Here is a 20,281-nt window from a genome sequence, read left to right on the forward strand (position 1 = left end):
GTATACAGCTACTTCCGTAATTTACTTACTTTAAGGTTGCACTGCTTATGTTAAAAGAGCTGAAGTCAAAATGGTATTTCACCACCTGTTGGCCTAAAATAATCAGGTGTCTCCAATGTTACACTTAGATTACTCTTCTATTTTCAGTGTGGTCCTTAACATTTCCGAATTAAACATTTTCTCTAAAGGCTAATTTGCTTCTCAAGTAGCCGCTCCTCTTGTGCTTTAACTCCAAGGCTGCAGGCCATCTGCTTCATGTTGATCCTCCCTTTCAAGACTCTTCACTCTACAACCACACTGGTCAGGAACTATTTTCTCCTTCCTCAGGCCGGGAGGCTGAGCTTTAACGATCTGTATGTGCACGTATATGCAGGCGCATGTTTACGTAGACAGCCAATGCGACCGCTGGGATGTGTAAAGCAGGAAGCTCCATTTTATATAAGGAAGTTGATGATGTGGTTTCCTCAGAGCTGACAGTTGAAGTATGAGAGGCAATGGGCTGCACAGGGTGGCCTCCCGTCTCCTGTGCTTAATGATGTTCACCCACATAGCAACTGAGGGAGGCCAAGGCAAAGAGTCTCCGCCTGTCTCCGGAAGGATCTGTCCACCGTCCATCCCTCAACCCTCCTCCCACACAGCCTTTCCTGCTCAGCCCGGCCACCTGTCCCACCTGGCCCTGACACACTATAATAAAACTCTGAATGTTGGAAATGACCTTAAAGTTGTGTAACGCATCAGCTATATTTAGTCTTTGTCGCTGCGCCCGGATGATGGTGCAGCTCCCTTAGGTCCACCTGTAGTCGGCTTTCAGGCGATTGAGGGAGTGCGGTCATCTTTAAATCGGCAGGTCGCAGGTTCGATCCCAGCCCCCGCAGTCAGATGTTGTGTATCCTTGGGCAAAACACTTAACCCATAGTTTCATACGGTGTGTGAATGTTAAATACCTTGAGAAAAAGTGGCACATTGCTCTGAATGAATGGGGTGTGAATGGGTGAGTGATTACTTGTAGTATGTAAAGCGCTGTGAGGGGTGGTAAATAGTGGATAAAGCCCCATATAAATGCAGTCCATTGCTGTTGGCGTGTTTCCATTCAGAAATGGTAATCTGGCCTTGAGGCTCAAGTTGCTTTAATGTGTTGAAATACTAGTTAAGAGCGGTGTGGAAGACTAACTGGCTCAATCAGACATGGCAGACAGATCAGCCAACAAGTTCTTGTTTTGGTGCGTCAGTCAGATGTTTTGCTCTGATGATCAGATGAGCGGCACATCCTGAGGATGCGAGGGCGTTTTCCTGTGGTGTTATGGCTGTGTGTGCATGTTTGTCATGTGGCAGGAGGTGGTTACGTGTGGGGGTGGAGGGTGTTGTCAGATGATTGCTCCTGGAGGAACCATGTGGGAGATGAAAGTGGGAGGGGAGTGGGGGAGTGGGGGAGGGGGGGGAGGAAGATATAAAGAAAGAAGCAAAGGAGAGGAAGAGAGGGCCCTTTACACAACAAACAGGCCTCCCTTCCCCCTCCAGCTAGCTGGCGTCGTCCAACTGTTGGTGATATAGACCCCGGAGGAGCTGTTAACGGCAGTGGCATGGAAAGTATCTGCTGTGAGGGGAGCCAGAGAGGCCAACCCCCTGATACTACTGGCTCTGAGGATCTGACACAACCTTGGAGCCGCTGATACATGTGCTGCTGCAGTACTTATCACCACCCCGTCTCTCTATATCTCTTTTACTACGTATATCTGCCAGGCACGCATACATGCATTTTATCTCAGTTTTTCTCTCTCTACTGATATGAATGGGACACACGGTGGTGCCCAGCAAGAGAAGCCTGTTTCACTTTTATCGGCAAATGCAGATGGTGCCTTGAAGTCAGTTTAGCCTTGATGTCTCCTTGCTTTTACAAAAGTCTGCTCCTCTCTGTTCTCCCGTTGATTCATGCGTCGTGTCTCGTAATATTTACCATCCTTGTTGTCTTGTCAAACAGAAACCTTGAGTTCTTTCCTAGTGAAGACTCATCCTGGCATCATTAAGGATTCAAGGATCATTTATTTTCATTCCGTAACAAAGAGTTGCACAATGAAATCCAGGTGTAGCCTGGTCTTTTTATGCTTCACAAGAAACGCATGACAATACCAAACGGAACAAAAATCTTTGCAACAGTGCATTCCTGTCGTGCATTTTTGAAATATGCGTCAAGAAGAATGTTAACGGCAGCAACAACAACAGTGGGAATCTCTAGAGGCAGATAATATGGCAGGAGTCTTTCATCAGGGACTCATGGTTCATCAACTTTGACATTAGCCCGAATCTTATCTTGTTTTCTTTAAATGGCACCCGTCAGTAGCAGGCTGGGTAGAGGATGAACTGGATGGCCCAAAGATGCCATACATACTCCATTAAGTATGTTTAAACAGCAGATATGTATTACTCAATGCACGTTCTACCCATGTTGGGTTTACTTTTATGAAATAGCTGTCACCCATTACCTCATAATCACCTTCAGCAGAGAAAATCTATCTAAGATGCAAGCATGTGAGGGTTGTAATTGAGGTTTTATTGACATGCATCAACCCATTCAGATGGGACGCAGCTCACAGAACCTGAATCAGTAAGGCTGTTATGTGTGAGGTGGAGGCCTGAGCCAAGTATCTTAATCATGAGTATTTTGGGGGGGGGGAGAAGATTAGCTCCAGTTGATGTTTCAGTTTCTTTAGCACCTGAAGGCACATGATGTAATAGATTTAGGCCCCGTCCACACGGACGAACACGGACGAACCGTCCATACGATAAAGAACTATAGCGGATAACACCCGTTTCGTCTCCGTTTGGACGGGGCCTTAGCTGCCATGTTTTTTGCCATCAGTTGTTCTCAATCTTACCACAAGACAAGACTGCCATTTGAAGATATTTCTTTAATGGTCACTGCCATCACTGTTCAGCTTACTCGGATATAAGTCCAGCATTCTTTTTGGACAAAAGTATCATGTATATAATTGAACAACAAGGGGACTAAGTGCTATCTGTGGTGTATGTGTGAATTTCCACATAGGAATTGCAAGTATGTGAGACAGAAGCTGCTTCCTTTGCCAGGAAAATTAAGGCAATGTCTCCTGTTAATGTCAGTGATAGTATAAGGTGTGACAGCTTCTTGTGAGAGAACACGACAAGTGGCAAGCTGTGTCGACACCACAGGTGTTACTTCTCACACTTCTTGCCATTCTTTGAAAAGATGGCTAGGTGTGACGGTGCCTCAAACAATTATTTCCAGTGTGGCAATTTATATTTTTAGGACAATCACTGCCTATCACAACCGTCCTCACTGTCCTCTGCAACAGTGGAGCAAGCAACTGGCTGGAGCGTGGACAATGTGTGGAGGGAGAGGACAGATAAGCAATACAGAGAGAGGGAAAGAGTGGGCTGGAGAGTGGAGCAAGGGTGTTGTCAGGGGAATAATGGAATGGCTCAGAGGCCCTCATGGACACTGTGCCGCAAGACAGGGGGAGGAAAATGGTGTGAAAGAGAGGAATAAGAGGTTAAGGCAGAGAGAGAGAGAGAGAGAGAGAGAGAGAGAGAGAGAAACAGCGGGGGAGTCAGGTGAGAGAAGTGGCAAATACCTTCAGGGTAAATTGCTGATTGCAAACCAGCCTTACAGAGAAGCTGTTGTGATGACACACCTTTCTGACAAGCCTTGACTCCAATCTTTGTCCCGTGTGTGTGTGTGAATACGAGTAGCCCGTTTTGTTCGCGGCAGCAGCTCAGTGATAAATCTGACACTTGAGCTTTATGATTTAGAGCTAATCACCTATCCAGCATGCTTATCTGTGAGTCCCATTGATCATTAATGTGGAGCAGGCAAAGTACTGCACTGTTTATTCTGTTTAGACACGTGCGTGAATGTAGGTCAAAGTGGGTTTTTCATATATTTTGTCCATGTTTGTTTTGTCCTTGTGGTGCATTTGTTTGGACCTTATACTTGCATGTGCTGATAGCGGGGAAAGGTTCCCACTGGACACGTCAAGACGAGTGGTTGTTAGCGCGGGGCCACGGAGGGATTGGCCGCCCCGGATAGATGGCTGAAGAAAGGGCACGCACACCACATTAAATCCCCTTCCCTCTGCCATCTGAGATGCAGCGTGGCACTTCAAAGGTGGAGCACGGTGGTGTTAATCCACGGGCTGAAGCAAGCCCTCCACTCTGCTGTACTCTTCCCCGGCACCCAGCTTTTCCCCCCCTAAAGTGTGATCAAAGTGCAGTGTGTCTCTGATGGATGGGCTCACTCTGGCCCAGAGGCTACCTGACAGGGGACCAGGAAGTGGAAGGCAGCGTGACACAGGATCTCTTGCTGTCCTTTGCACATGGACTTCTGCTCACGGATAAACACACACAGTATCTTGCTATCCTTTCATGATCACAGGCTATGACATAGTAATGCGGCTCAGTAGCATCCATACATGTGAACAAGCCATGACATACGCGCTTGCTTGAGCAACTGTTTCAAGTTTGAATCAGTCTCTTTCTTGTCAGAGCCCTTTTATGTAGGCTTGATGAAACTCGATCAACCTCCAAGCCGTAACTATAGGTCTCTTAATCCATTAAAATCTGACTCATTTACCTCTGTGAGCGCGTTGATCTGTACACTCTGAAATTGGTCATTAGAATGTGCTCATCAAACTTAATGAAGTGTTTTACCTTCGAGTCACGAGACCTAGCTGATTTTTTTTTATCTCCTATCATAAAATGCAATCTCTGGCAGGTTTCTGTAGTAGCTTCAGTCAGAAGCAGGCTGCTGAGGTTTCCCTTAAGCTCTTTTCTTTTCCGACCTCAAGAAGAGAGATCAATCTTATCCTGTTTTTCAACTTCTTACTCAACCTCCTTTCTGCCTCTCCCCTCCCCTCCTCCTCCTCCTCCTCCTCCCCCTCCTCTGTTTTTCACCGCGCTGACTTGTTGCCTCCTGGCTTCCGTCGTACTTCATGGCCGGGAGGTGTGTACGCCGACCTTTGTTGACCCCTGAGCTCACCCAGGTTCCTTTTAGAGAGAAGCAGACTGTGAAGAAACGATAATTACGTGCCTCCTCGTCCTTGAGATGAATTTGGACCATTTTTTTTTACCTCTTGAACCAGCAGGATACTTTTGTGGGTGTATATAGGGGTGAGGGTCTGTTGCTAGCCTGAGAGCTAAGACACTTTTCATAAACTCTAAAAGCAATATGTCTTCTTCTTAACCTCGAAGAACACTCTGATGGAACAATAACTGCATGCGGAAAGTGTGCTTCTTCTCCTTCTTGAAAGAAAAGTCAGGTTGTGGTATGAACATTTATAGCAATTTGAAAACAACCTACCTAAACATTTCTGAAGCAAGTAAGGGAGGAAACATCTGGTTATGGACTCTGTAAAAAACGAAGTAAAGAGTGTCCAGCTGCAGGCAGACATGTTCTTTTCCTCAACAGTCTTTCGGCCTTCCGCCTGAAGGGGCTTGTTTGCATCCTGCAAAAAAAGGGGCTTTAAGTGAAATGGACACTTGGCTGACGGAGCACTTCACATTTGCATACCTCCTCTCAGCATCGTGTTCCATCAGTCTCTCTCCTCCTGTTCTACTCCACAGCTTTTGGGTGTCATCAGGGAGAGCAGTGTATGATGGGAAACTGTGGGGTGCTGTGTGTTGGTTGGTCACCAAAGCAGAGCGGGGGGGGGGTGGCAGGGTTGTGCTGTGGCTCTCTAGGCCCCTGCTGCCTCCCATCTCTCCTTGGTGCTTTCAGGCCTTTTAGAGTTTGCTCTGCCGGTTACTGCTGCTTCATAAAACCTGAATGGCTGAAACACAATGCCAGGCAGGAGAGGGGTCATGGCTGAACTTGAACCTCGGCTCCAGCCAAACAACCGCTGGCAAAACCAAGAAGCCTTAATAAGAAGACTGGCCAAATTCCAAGCAACCCTCCTGCTGTCCGCCTCTGCCAGCGTACCTTATGCTGTCACATGCAAATGCTGAGAACTACCTACTATAATGTTTTATTCCCTTGATGCATCTGAGATATCGCCTTTCCTTTTCTCATCCATTCGAATACAATGTTGTTTATGTCAAGAAACCTGTGTTTTGCTCATACCTTTGAGTCATCCTTTGAAACTCACAAAAGTGCCGCAGTATTTCGTAATGTTTTACCCGTACATTTGTTCTGATATCTCTGGACTGTTTGGCTAAAGTACCTGCTGTACGTGTGCACTGACCCTGCTTTGTCCTTTGTTCATCCAGGAGCTGGAGAAAGCCCTATCCGAGCAGGACTTGGACTTCCTTGGGGACCTCATCGCTTGTCTGTTGCAGGGATGCTACCAGCGCACTGACATCACGTAAGTGTAGAATGAAAAAGGAATCGTATTTACTAGAAAAAAGGCTGTTGAAATGAATGTCACTGAAGCTCAAGTTACTTTTGTGTAATGGGATTCACAACTGATGGATACAGTTGGGAAAGAGAATTAGAAGTTGTGGTAAACATGAAACCCTGTGCAGATACATTGACAGTTTTAATGACACTGAAGTCTTGTGGTACAGAGGTGGACAAGGTTCACATTTCAATATAAACATACCTGAGTTTCTTGTCAAGATCTGGTCTTGGTACAATGAGGAAATGTGGTGCAAGTCCAATAAAGCCAGATTCAAGCATTTAGTGTTTCCTTCCTCCATGCTGAGAATTATTCAGTGTTGTGATTAGATGCCAATCTTATACTGTTATGAAACCTTTGTGTTGGTTTCTTTGGTTAACAGTGGAAAATAATCAATTCACATGTTTTCCAACTTGACATGTAGCTGCCAAGATAAAGCTACTACCTCAAATTAGTCATCACACCCAAGAGCCTTAAGAGGAAGTGAGTCGCCGGAACAATTACTCGCTGAGGAGTCAAAATGTACTCACCATATGGTGACTTCAAGTCTGTGATGAAATCATGCTGTTGTAATACAGCAATAAATGAAACCACTGAAACTTCCCCATCCTCTGTGAACGAATGATGGGAGAAAGTGAGTACGTATCAGAGGCTTTTTCTCAAATCTACAAATACGTTACATTTCTCATGGGGCTTTCCCTTCATACACCTATTGTATGCCATTATTAAAAGGAATCATAGTGGTACCAGTGAGCCGATAAGCAGAGAGGCAGGAATGATCCAGTTGTTCCACCCCGGCAACCGGTAACAGGAGGACAACCTGCTTTATTGGACTGGACAGGCGCTGGCATCCTGGGGGTGGCTGCTCAGCACTGGCCTTTCACAGAGCTGCCCTTTTCATCCGCACGTGTTAAACGCTCTGCCGGAGCGGGGGAAAGGGGCGGTGGGGAGGGAGGATGTTGGGGAGAACGAGGGACAGAAAGTAGGAACGAGATGGGGCAGTTGAGGAGGAGGGGGGGGGGGGGGTTGGAGCTGCAGCTGTGTGACAATTGCACACTGCTCTTTCAAGATAAGCCATTTTTCCCCTGGCCCTCTTTCTCCGCGCCGTTGCATAGATGCTCACCCCTGCCCCGAGCCCTTGTTCTGTTCTTCTGAGTTGGAACTGAAAGGTACAGATTAATCGGCGAGACCTGAACCGGAACCAAGGTTTATTTACCGGCTCCCACTCATAGCAGAGATACAACCCCACTCCCATTCAGAGAAAATTGTCTTTTTTCTATCCAGCCCCACCTCCTCTGTCGCACCAGCCCCTTGGGTAGTTTGAACTTTGTTTGTTTCCAAAGCTAAGCATCACAAAAGGACGCTAGTTGATATTGAGACGTTGTGTGTTTGCCTTTCAATCTGCATACAGCATTTGCAATTGAACTGCTTGCACTTATCCATACTGACCGATCTTAATTGACCAAGAAAACGTTAGGCTGGTTTTCTTTTTATTATTTGTTTTAAATAATTGTCATACCCATCTGAATATGTAGTTAACAAATAATGATGTTCCGTATAACTTAATGATCCAGTCAAAATGTGTTAAGACAACAGTCAGATTAGAAGATTAATGAAGTTTACTGTGAAAAACATAAATGTATTAACAATTTTAGGCGCTTTACCTAATGAAAACTAAATTCCTACTATAATCAGATGTCATGGTTCTAATGAGTTTACAGTGAATAACACTACCTAAATATAACTTATCATCAGTTATCAAACAAACGGAGAAGACAACAATTGCTTCAAAACAAACCCCAAGACCAAAATCACACATAACGAAGGTACAAGACCTTTACCTGACCCACATAGTCTTTATCTGACACCCTCTCTGTACACAAGGTACCGCTCCACAACCCTGTATACCAGCAATACATTCAAAGATCAGTGATTCAAAAAAAGGGATTTGTACCAGAATGGTTAATTATACAAGTTATGCAAAGAAAAATCTGTCAAAATGGAAACGACCGCAGAAAAGCCCTGATTATTGTGATAATAAGAGTGACTTTTTTAAATCAATATTTCTGAGGAAAGCCATATATGACCAAATACATGGTCAATATTGGTTTTGAAAACAATGTACAATGTCTGGAGCAACATGTAGCGCCTGTCTCTCTTACACTCTGCCTCTCCTCTCTTCTGTTGTTCTGCCCTTTAGCCCCCGGGCATTTAGCAGTTACCTGGACGACATCATCAGCTACCGATGGGAGCTGGAAGAAGGGAAGCCTAACCCCCTCCGAGAGGGCCCCTTCGAGGATCTGCCTCCCCGCACTCAGGTGCAACTGCTGCACCGGCTGTGTGACTACCGCCTGGATGCTGCTGACGTCTTCGACCTGCTTAAGGTACACGTCAACGAGGATCAGATCAAACTATCGGGACATATTTGTTTTCATGCATGAATGGTTTTTATGCGTTGTACTCAGGTTTGAGGTTCTATCTTTTGTGACTGGATTGAAATCCAAGCCATGTGGTTGTCTGCAATAATAATGTTGACTCATGTGTTGCAAAAAACAGTGAAGCCATGTTAGTTAATGTGTGAACCACAAATGTATGATGTTCCGAGCCTGGCAAGCATTTCACCCAATAAATAGAAGTGGGTTCTATTGACACTGTGTGTATATGAGTTTATCAGTTTAGTTTTTTTAACCTGATGCTTTTTGAAGCACCTGAGCACAAAACATGCTGTTGAACCACGCATTTTTATTCTTTAATTCATTTAATTACACTGGAGTGTTTTTATTGTGACACCAATTGGAGCCGAATGATTTCCCTTTACATTCGCACTTACATTTGTAAGGGAATGCGTGCAGTCTAACTCAAATCACAGTAATGTACCTTTTAATAACACCTGACAAAGAACAGCAGGTTAACATATATTCTTGAATTAAATAAAATGCAACTTATAATATACCTTTAATCCATGCTGTGTGTCAGTTTATCCTTTCCCTCTGATATACTATTTCCCATGAAATCAGATTATCTGAAATAATTTAGCAGGTATAATTTATGAATGCACTCATAAAGCGTTTTATGATTCACAGCGGCTCAAGGGACTAAATGACATCACCCTCTAATGACTTAGGATTTAAAAAGACAGTCCTACACATGATTTAAGAAATGTCCTGTCCCCACCTTCCCCCACCAGGGACTGGATGCAGACAGCCTGCGAGTGGAGCCTCTGGGCCAGGGGGGAGATGGAGCCCTCTACTGGTACTTCTACGGCACCCGTATGTACAAAGAGGAGTCCGTCAAGAGGAAAGCACAGAGGATCAGGTCAATACTTCTAGGAATTGCACGTCTCCATTCCCCATCCTGTACACCAAGAATGAATGTTATGTTCCTGATCAGGCTTTCTGTGGTTAACTAGCACATGTGCTAAGTGTGTAATTGCAGTAGTTTGACCCTGGTTTACAGGCCTGTTGAGGGTTAATTATAGAGGTCTCTCATTGCTAATTACCCCCGTTAACAGGCTATAATTGCTAAGACTTATTTTCTACATCACGCTGTTTTTCCAACAGTGAAAGCGCTGAGCTGACATTACCAGAGAGAAAAAGAAGGGGAAGACCACCAAAGAAGAAAAAACTGGACGACTCCCCGCTAAGGTGAGAAAAACATTTGTATTTGTTGTCGGTGCCAACGGTGTATAGCGGAGAAGCCATCACATGTGCATTTAGCCATGTGTTGCACAGATGTACTGCTCGTGTCAAAAGAAAAGCTGCATTTAACTGTCAGAGCAGATGCTGTGCCTGTTCACCACATGGTCTTTGTGTGCAGAGATAATAGAGAGGGATAATAAAAAAGAAGCATAGCTGTAGAAAACAATACACAATCTGGGTTTTTAAGAATAGTGTTATTACCCTTCCTCTAAGTCAGTTGTTGCCTGATCTGAAGTCAACTGCTAAATCTGAATAGTAAAATATGATTAATACCAGGTGTCGACAACTTGTATTTTAATAGACTCTTTTGGAACAGCATGATGTTCATGGGTATATACATCAGAGCAGTCATAATTGTATTATTTGTAATTCTAAATGTTCCCTGTCCACTTGCTACTGTATACTGCACAGTTGGCTTTAAGTTCACCTGAAAATGGTTTCTATATCCTGGGTGATACAGTCATTTGACAGGCTGTGTCAATGTGAATAACAGTTAAAATGTATAAGAGTGTAATAAAATGTGTGTATAACCGGTGTAATGGGGCTGTATTTATATGTAATATGGGTGCAATAACAGGGTGTTAATAGTTGTTGTTTTATGAATATAACCAGCTGAAGATGTAGTAGTTAGAAGCAATTGGATTCGTCCAAAAAAAGTGGTTTCTATTATTCTTCAATGTTTTTTTTTTACATTTTCAGTGATGTGGAGAGTGAAGTGTCAGAAGTGACCGAAGAGACAGAAGTGAAGGAAGAAAATACTGAAAATGGTCTGGATGATCTCCGTCCAAGCGCAGGTGAAAGGATCTTATTAAAAGCAACTTCATTTTCATGTTTACTACGTCAAAGATATCTGTGAGCTTTATTCCATTTTGACTTTCACTGAATGTCTCTATACATTCTCCCTCAAATCAATAAGCCAATGTGTCTCTCCTCTGTTTCCACCAGGCCGTAAGAGAGGCGCCTGGTCCCTTGTGTGCGATACAGAGGAACAATGGGTCAGTCTGGCAGAAAGCATCAAGGACAAAACCTCCCCACAGGACCGCCATCTCTACCGGGTCATCAGCCAGAACTTCCTGCCTGAGATCAGCAGCATGATCGAGCACAAGGTCAGACACCGAAGAGACACGGCTGCCATTAGTCTCCATAACAGCAGCACATAATGTCTTCTTTTAGATAGTGACAGAAATAACCAAAACGATCTTGCATGGAAGTGTAAACAACCTCAACTGTCTGTCAACGGCGCGGCGCGTCAACGGCGGTATGTCTGTTTTGAATGACGCGATAAAACAAACTGCAAGCCACGGTGAAACTTGAATATTCGCATCGCGTCCGGTGTGAACGCAGCATAAGTGGTTGACCAATCACAACACAGTCAGCCAGCTAACAAATCAGAGCAGACTGGGCTCTGGTTTCAGACAGAGGGTGAAAAAAGGTGCTGCAGCGCAGGCAGTATGAGAAAAATAAAGAGCTTTTTGAACATTAAAGCATGGAGACATGTCACAGTAGTGTCACACAATACAATAATTAAACCTAAAAAAATAAGTATACTAGGGCCCCTTTAACTACAATGATTTTAACTTAATCTTAACTTACAATTGTAGGAAAAAATAACCCTTGCTAGCTACATTTTTATGACTTCAATTTGAAATGAACGCTAATTTCAGGCTCTATGCGTTTGACTTTCTTGACATTGGCGGCCTCCAATGGAGCTTGGGTAATGAGGCTTGAAAGATTAGGCAATCTCCATTCAGGTGCTTTCATGTTCTGACACGGATCACTGTCCTCCTGCAGGAGTTTCATTCATGGTGCTGGACCCTTTAGTTGGGACAGCTGCAGGAGAGGCGAAGTGAAGGGAAGCCGGTCTGTGCTTGCCTTTAATTCTGCTCACAGCCAGGTAGAGAGCCCCGGGCCTTTAACTGGATCCTGACTGCAGAAATTGCGCTAGTTTGGCAGGGCACATATTCTGTTGTAATCTTCATCGGGCTTGGCCATACCTTGGGTCATGCTCATTAGTCAATCATATCTTCCTTAGAATTTGAGTCAACTACCTCAGGGGAGATTATAGAGATAATTTGTTGACCTGTTCATAGCAAGCATGAGTCAAAACAACCCCACCTATGCAATTTCCCTTTACTTTCCCTACTGCTAGTCAAAGCTTCCCTGGTTTTTGTCCTACCTGTATGTATCCAAGCGTAGGTTATTTCCACTCATGCGATGTATAACCCGCAGTGACTGTTGCCATAGAAACCCCCGCAGCCTTTTCTCCATCATCATCATCAGCAGTGTAGTAAAGAATCCAGCTGACAGTTTGATGTTGGCCGAGCAGTCAGTCACTCCTCTCAGACGGACAGTAGATGAATGTCGTCTCATCCTTCATGGCCTGTACACTCGGCTGCATTACTCATACATTACAAATCTGGCATTCAAATGTCTCTTGCTTAACAGCTTTATCAATAGAGATTAGTAGTGAATCCTTTTGGGGTTTAGTAATGTAGCAGAGTATGTTGTTTTTGGTTTGGGCTGGTCAGTAAAGGAGTACTTTTTACGTACATTTTTTTTTTTTTTTCTGCATTAATTTGACAGCGCTTTAGACTTGGAGGGACGTATTTCTGGTAAACAAAACAGAGAACTTTGGTTGGTCTTTTTCTCTCTATAAAAAACCTGATTAATTATCCTTTGCTCGATTCTCGATGAAAGTGCATTCCCCTGATGTTGTTCTTATGTGCAAAAGAAATCCACTGAAGTCACACAGCAGGAGATCACATTAAAGGATCCTGCATTTGAATTGAATATACATCATCACACCACGTTTCCCTATGGTCCTGAGTCTACAGAGTGAATATTTTTTTTTCTTAGGCTCAATTTTGATCATCTGAGAACATCAAAAAATGTAATGACCAAATTCATCTCATGCAACATATTCGTCTTTACACCTGGCCTCTATATGACATTTTTGAGGGGGTGTGTAAATACTATAAAGACTTAGTATTATGTAGGACTATTTTAAACGTCCAGTGATTCTCTACTTTTCCATTTGCCCAACAATTTCAACAAAGTCCAAACCCCCATACTATTCAATTTCCAATAATAGGGAAAAAGAGAAGCCGCTACTCCCAACATTAAAGCAGCTTGAATCAGCAAATATTTAGCATTAATTGACATAAATACATGCGTCTTTATGTGGGCGTGTCCCCTCTTGAATCCTTCGCTCCACGTGTCTCACTCTGCTGTCACCAGCCGTTTCACAGGGCACTGACAGTAGGTGGGATCTCACCTTGAGGCGGGACGGAGCCTCCTGAGTGACAGCTCTGCTGCTGCAGGATCCTCTCGACCTCTCTAAGTGTCGACACCAGAGGCACTCTAGCTGGTTGTGTGGAGGGAGGGAGGGGGGGGGGGATTTAGTGCTGCTGGTAATGTAGGAAAGAATTGTAGCGCCTCAGGATATGCCGGCGCTACACACTCAGGCAGAGATGGAGTGGGGACAGAAGAGTTGTGGAGGGCACCATCAGATTATGAACATCCGTCTTCTTCTGCCTCCACACATCTTCCTTTCTCTTTCTCATGTGCACACACACACTGGCTTCACACAGCTGCATTTTTTTTAACTGCCATGATTGTTTTATGGCTGATCAAAAGTCAGATTGTTGCACCATTCAGTGTTATCTGCCCCGGGATGACACTTTATCACCTTCCCTAGTGAACTCTGACATGATCAACAGCGCCCATCCCTGATACAGAGCGCCTTTTTAAAGGGATCTGTTTTTTTTCAATGCACCATATCTGAATCACTCAAATGTCACGATGTGGATTGTTGGCGGTCATTTCCAAGATTCAAATGGAAGGATTGCAAATGCGCTGCTCAAAAGTTGCAGTATTGGCTGTCTGTTGTTGTGTCACTGCGTTGTGTATTTGTCAAGCTGACTGCTAGGCTGTCACCCCCAGGGAAAGGTGGGGGAATGTAGGCAGCTCTGAGAGAGGGTGACTTCGGGGTGGGGGAGGGGAGAGCAGAGCCAGTGACCTCTCTATACTCACTCGCTCCTCCACAACTCCCCAGGGCCTGACAGTGTGTTGGCTTGTGTGTGGCGCTCAGTCTTTCTGTCTTGAAGACTCAATCAGTAATTTGTTGACCATGTAAATACCAAGCACATGTGTCATTCAGAGAAACAGGATATTTCCTATATAATCAGTGAGGAAGCGATAAGTAGATAGATAAACAGCTGTATGGAGCCGTGCTAACCTTTTTATTCTTTTCTTTTTTTCTAGGAGTGGGAGCAGAAGCAGAAGCTACTCGACCCAGCCCCAGTTCGCATATCACAACGGTTCTCTGATCACAACAACCAAGAGGAGGAGGTGCGTGTTTTTCTGTCTTGTGTCCATGTTTTTAATAACATGACAGACCGTAAGTACGCTTTTGCAGCAGCTGTGTTTCTGGAAAGACACTCAGACTTTATTATTTATTTAACCAATACTTCTTTCCACAAAATGTTTTGCCCTTTCCTTTTTATATTGATATACAATAGAGTGGTGCAGCGATGCATGCTTTTGTAGGCAGACCCAGATGTTAACAGGACAAGGGCTCCCTCAACAGAAAGCAAATTCTTTCCTTGGATTTTGAATATGGCAGAGAATAAGCACACACACATTTATGATACTTCCACATTTTGTTCAGCAGGATAATCTCTACATTAACACCACTTTACTAATAGTTGTAGCGTAAATGAAATTGCCAAAAGCTATAATGGAACTTGTGGCGGCTCAATCCCCAGTTACGTTTGAGTCGCCGAGAGGCTAAACTTGGCTTTAAACTGTGACGTGTTTTCGAAGAGAAAGTCCATACTGAAGCAAGATAGTTTTAGGATATTTAATAAACAAAATCATAACATAGTAACTATGGACAAAACGGTCCACAGAAAAAATGACAGCACAAGCTCACCCTCTGTCATCCGCACTCGACATCAAACAGGTGACTTATATAACCAAACCACACCCATGTGACAATTACCGGAAGTGCTCAACAAACAAATAAAAGTGACGTAAAGAAATAATAATAATACAAATAATGAACTTAGGCTAAGTAGCGTTATGGCACCTACATGACGTTTGCATGACTTCACGTTATCACTGCTATCAGCCGACTTGTGGCCTGATTACGTTTAGTTGTAATAATTGTCACTTATTATTATTATTATTATTATTAACCACAGTTTTAAGACACTAAAAACCTTCAAATCTAAACCAGTTTTTAGTAACATATTTGATGTTGTAGAACAAATCATGGAACTCTCGTATGTGTATTGACCACAGAGCTTATTTTCAAATCTATCAAGAAACGAAGAAAAAGCATTGAGTTTGAGACGAGGGATTGCTAATATGCTAACTTAATTCCAGGTTGAGGACTCATTCCTGCAACTATAGGTTTGTTCATATCAGTGATTTGGGGTCTGTTTGCTTCCTTTTATCTGGTGTTTGGAAATGTGATCAAGTTACTGTAAAGGTATCCACATATTCTTTACAAACTATCCTTTATTGACTCCAGATGAGACTAATGGGCTTGTGTGTATGTTTTGTTTCCAGGACAACCTGCCTTTATCAGAGGACGACAAGAAGAAATACGAAGAGCTGGACAGGCAGGTCCTGCTGGCCGAGCAGCGGAGGGAAGAGGAGAGACTTCAGCAGGAAGACCAACAGAGAGAGAAGCAGGAGAAGATCAAAGCTGTGGAGGGTAAGATGGATTGCTACTAAGATGGATGAAAAGAAGTACCACTTGTGTTTGTCCTAAAACATCCCACTTGACCAGATCTTAATTATATTTCTGTGGCACTGCAGGAAGCCCACGTGCTTATACATCTGCTTGTATTTGCAGAAGGGTTAGAAAATAAAAGCAAAGTGCCAAAAGTCAAATATGAAGGAGCATCAATAATTTCACATTCTTTCATCAGCGACCTGTCAGCAGCAGGTAGGGGGCTTTCACACTCTTCTATCAACTCTGGGATCAAGGGCAGAATGGATTGCGAAGGGCACGACACACACACACACACACACACACTTTCACATCTCCATCGCTGTGGTGTGGCTAGTAACGGCTTTCAAATCTGCAGTAGCGAAGCAGCGTTCGACAAAGCGTTGTGATTTATGTATAGCACACAGAGACTGTGAGAGGGAATGTTCAGGGTCTTTAATCACAGGATCACTTCTCTTTTTCTCCCCCTTCTGATGTCATCCGTCAAGGGTTAATGAACTGCTGATTGTGCTTCAGTGAAGGAGCCTCATTAATGTATTATAGATGAACAGCAGGACCTGGCCCGCTCTGTGTGTGGAACCCTCCCTCAAATCTTTATAATTCACGCGCCGGGGAGGGAGGGGGGGGCAGCAGGCCTCTCATGAAAAAAGAAAACGCAGCGCTACATATGCACTCGCTCTTCTATGTCCTGCTCTTTTGATCAACTGTGCCTAAGAAAAGATGGCTGAGGAAAATGGTATCTGTCTACTTATCTGCAACCCTGTATCTGAAGGCCGGGGAATGGTTTTCATTGACTCTGTAGCAACTGTTACTCAAAAGCAATTAAAACATTGTTTGCCCTTCAGCCTCCCGAGACTTTTGATGTTGTTGTTTTGTTTCTAATTGCCCCATGTGTTCTTCATTCATTCTCAGAGCGAGCAAAGAGGCGGAAGATGCGCGAAGACAGAGCCTGGTTACTGTCTGAAGGAAAGGACCTGCCGCCTGAACTGCTCAATCTGGAGCCTTCCTCTCCTGTCCACAGAACACGCCGGAATAAAGCATTGTAAGTGGCTTTTGTACATGTCTCTTCAGATTCCATGTTCTACTTGAATTGTGATTAACGTGTTGTATGTTTGTCGTTCCAGCTATGAAATCGACGACGACTACACAGATTTATACAAAGGTATGCCTACAGAGCAGTTAGTCGAGGCGGTTGCTTTTATCTTTGTTAATGTTTGATTTAATGTGCGATCTGATCCAATCTCTATTCTGCAGTGCTTGAGGTCTTGAAAGCTCATAAAGACGCGTGGCCTTTCTTGGAGCCTGTGGATGAATCCTATGCCCCCAACTACCATGAGCTCATCCAGGTACTAAATACTATACAATGGCATGTGACAGTAGTAGGTTATACATTTTTTTTTCGTGTGGTTCACAGCTAAATGCCAAGAGAGTCAGCAGCACAGTTACATAACACAAATTAAAAACAATCACAGTTAACATATATGACTATTTTAACACATTTAAAATAAAAACAATATTTTCACAAAATATACATTTGCAAATATACATATACCAATGTGTTCAACCACATATGTAGAACCACTTCTTACTGTTTATTTGTCTTCTGATCTCCTCAGACTCCCATGGACCTGTCCACCATTGAAAATAAGCTGAATGACGGGGATTACGTTTCTAAGGAGGAGTTTGCAGCCGACGTGAAGCTCATGTTTGAGAACTGCGTAGAGTACAATGGAGATGACAGCGGTAAATAAAAACAAACACAAAACTTAATCCATCAAGAATTTTTCCTCTGTTTGAAAAAACGTATGCATACAAACCAGTTTCAGTTGCTGTGTTGTAAGAAAGACATGCATATTTAGAATTTTGGGGCAAGAGTCAGGGGGTGACAGTGGAACAGGGGGCAAAAGAAAGGGGGCCGGACTTAGTGCTGCGTTGGGGCCGGGGCCAGGGCAGCCATGACAGTGATTAATGAGGAGTGATTGAGCTGTGCTCCAGTGCTCAGGGGGATGTGAGCCCTGCAGTGCCACAGAGACATTCCAGCCCCTAAGCCCCCTGTCTGGAGCCATCCATCCAACTGAATACTCTCCCCGGGGACAGGGGGAGGAGAGGAGAGGAGAGCGAGGGGGGCCAGGCTGGAGCAGGAGGAGTAGAGGGAAGGGGTTGGAGGAGCAGGGGTCAACTTACGCCCTTTGACTTGGTCAGTCGGCCATGCTGGGCCCAGAACAGAGGAGCAAGTGTGGCTCTATGGATACATGGCATGCATATCGGTCGGTGGTGTTTGAGTGTAAAGGAATGACTGTGAGGTGGTGTGTGTATGGGAGTGTGTAGTATGTGAAAGGGAGGGAGTGACTTGAAGATAAAAAGCTTTAAATGTCAATCAATGGATTTGCAAAAGGTATGTGCTTTCATGTGTGGCTGTGTTTACAAGGTTGCTGAGAAAGAGATGTCTTTTCATCATATAACAAAGCCAATGTTTATGTCTGTTTTTCCCCAGAGTACAGTATCATGGCGGAGTCTCTGGGACGGTGTTTTAGCCGGGCCTTATTAAAACACTTTCCCTCAGAGGATGGCGACACGGACGAGGAATTCCACATCAGCAGTGAAGACAAGGAGCGCAAAGACAAAAAGCGTAACCGCGGCAGCAGTAGACATTCGGGACCTGAGAGTCTGATCAGGGCCACAGAGCAAGTCCAACGCAAGAGAACCGCCCAAGGGGGCAAGGGCAGCACCCTCTCTGAAGAAGAGGAGAGCAAACGACCACGACCAGCTCCTCCCCTACGCTGGGCCAATGGCCCCCCGCACCCCCACAGCCTGCCTCCAGGCCAGCAGCACCACATGCATCAAGGGGGCATGTACTACCCAGGGCAACAGGTATCCACAGGATCACTTTTTATTTTTAAGTTTCTCTTTACATTTCTAAAAATTATTTATCACCCATTAAACACAATGCTTTAAGGGTTCTATTATGCTCATTTTAGATTTCACATGCTTTGATGTTCAAAAAGGGCTTTATTTGTTCTCATACTGCCTTTCTCATGAGAGCCCAGTCTGCTCTGATTGGTTTGAGTAGGGCCCCTTTAAATAGTTATACAAAATACATTGTCTTTGCTTTTCTTTTCCTGATTATTTTATGAAATGTATAAAAAAAAAAACTTAAATTGTGAATCCTCTCTCTTATCTTACCAGCTTCATCGGCCCCCCGGTCCCCCTGGTCCTCATGGCCCACACATGTATGGCCAAAGAATGACCATGGACCCCCGCTTCGCTTACCCAGCTCACATTCCTCGGCATGGAGACCCCAGTTTAAACCACATGCCCCACAACTTTAACATGCAGGTATGAGCCAAATGTACCTTTTTCTAAATGTAATTATAATAGTATTTAAGTTTCAGTTTATAACCAAAGGACCACCTTATACTGTGTGGTCTACTTAATGCCTCACTGATGTGCAGTTATGCTGACGCCTAATTTGATTTTTCTCTTAGCATCGCATGCTAGATGGACATCACATGGGCCCCAGGTATCCAATGGGTTCAGATCCTAACCAGCAGCAGCCCCCTCACCAGCAGCAGCACCGCTACATGGGCCCCACCCACGGACCCTCTCTGGGCCCCCGTCCCGTCGGCCTCCATCCTGGCCCTCCTCCTGAGGCCAGCATGTATCCATCCCATCATCGTCCGGAGGGCCACAGCATGCACCCTATGGCTAACAGATTCCCAGGGCCGGAAGGACCACTTCAGCACAACTACCCAGGAATGGGACCCCCCAGTATGGGCATGGCCAACATGTGGACTGGTATGAATCACCAGGACAGACCCAGCGGGATGCGCATGCAGGACCCCAACATGGTGAACCAGCGCAGCTTCGGTTACGGTGGGGTCCCCCCTCCAGTGGGACATAAACCCTGGCCAGAAGCGGCTGGATACCCCCACCCTCCTCCCAATGCCCAGTATCAAATGTCTGCAGCGGTCAGCTCCCAGGGGCCCATGTCCTCTCACCCCCCTGTTCCCCACCCAGACTCCTCTGGCAGGACACGCTTGGCCTCCATGTTGGAGAGCCCCGAGATGCTGGCCCTGCAGCAGCTGTCCGCCTCTTCCAGACCCCCTGCCGGTGCCCCTCATCAGCACATGGGCAACTTTCAGCAGCCCGGGCCCCCATCAGGAATTGGCAGCAACCCAGCTCACCCCTCTCAGCAGCCCCCCCCTGCCCCTGAGGTTCAGCTGCTGCATCCCGCCAGAGACAATGGGCCAGACAGCCGGCCCTCCCAGCAGACAGACTCGCTGCCCAAAGGTAGACCCGACCTTCTCTCAGTGTTCCGCTGTATTCTGCATGAAGGAGTCTAACCTTTCTCTCCACCCTTGTGTTCTTTCTCGACTGCAGTGTTTCACATTTGTTAATCAGCACACCCCCATCCCTTTCCTTTCCTCTGTGTGTTTTTTGCAATTTGATTTTAATTATTTTTCACAGTAAGTGGCAAA

General features: G+C 44.9%; 1 protein-coding gene across 1 annotated transcript in view; it reads left to right on the forward strand.

Annotated features, from left to right (window-relative positions):
- Positions 1-20,281, forward strand: part of LOC117550825 (cat eye syndrome critical region protein 2 homolog) — a 38,184-nt gene that overhangs the window by 12,447 nt on the left and 5,456 nt on the right. Inside the window, exons 2-16 of the mRNA XM_034223381.1 lie at positions 6,238-6,332; positions 8,566-8,749; positions 9,553-9,680; positions 9,926-10,009; positions 10,763-10,857; positions 11,009-11,169; positions 14,327-14,413; positions 15,638-15,785; positions 16,716-16,845; positions 16,928-16,965; positions 17,058-17,149; positions 17,420-17,546; positions 18,298-18,674; positions 18,990-19,139; positions 19,289-20,093. Coding sequence (XP_034079272.1) covers positions 6,238-6,332; positions 8,566-8,749; positions 9,553-9,680; positions 9,926-10,009; positions 10,763-10,857; positions 11,009-11,169; positions 14,327-14,413; positions 15,638-15,785; positions 16,716-16,845; positions 16,928-16,965; positions 17,058-17,149; positions 17,420-17,546; positions 18,298-18,674; positions 18,990-19,139; positions 19,289-20,093 — 2,701 coding nt within the window. The remainder of the gene's footprint in view (positions 1-6,237; positions 6,333-8,565; positions 8,750-9,552; positions 9,681-9,925; positions 10,010-10,762; positions 10,858-11,008; positions 11,170-14,326; positions 14,414-15,637; positions 15,786-16,715; positions 16,846-16,927; positions 16,966-17,057; positions 17,150-17,419; positions 17,547-18,297; positions 18,675-18,989; positions 19,140-19,288; positions 20,094-20,281) is intronic.

The sequence above is a fragment of the Gymnodraco acuticeps genome, unplaced genomic scaffold, assembly GCF_902827175.1.
Source record: "Gymnodraco acuticeps unplaced genomic scaffold, fGymAcu1.1, whole genome shotgun sequence".
Lineage (NCBI taxonomy): Eukaryota > Metazoa > Chordata > Actinopteri > Perciformes > Bathydraconidae > Gymnodraco > Gymnodraco acuticeps.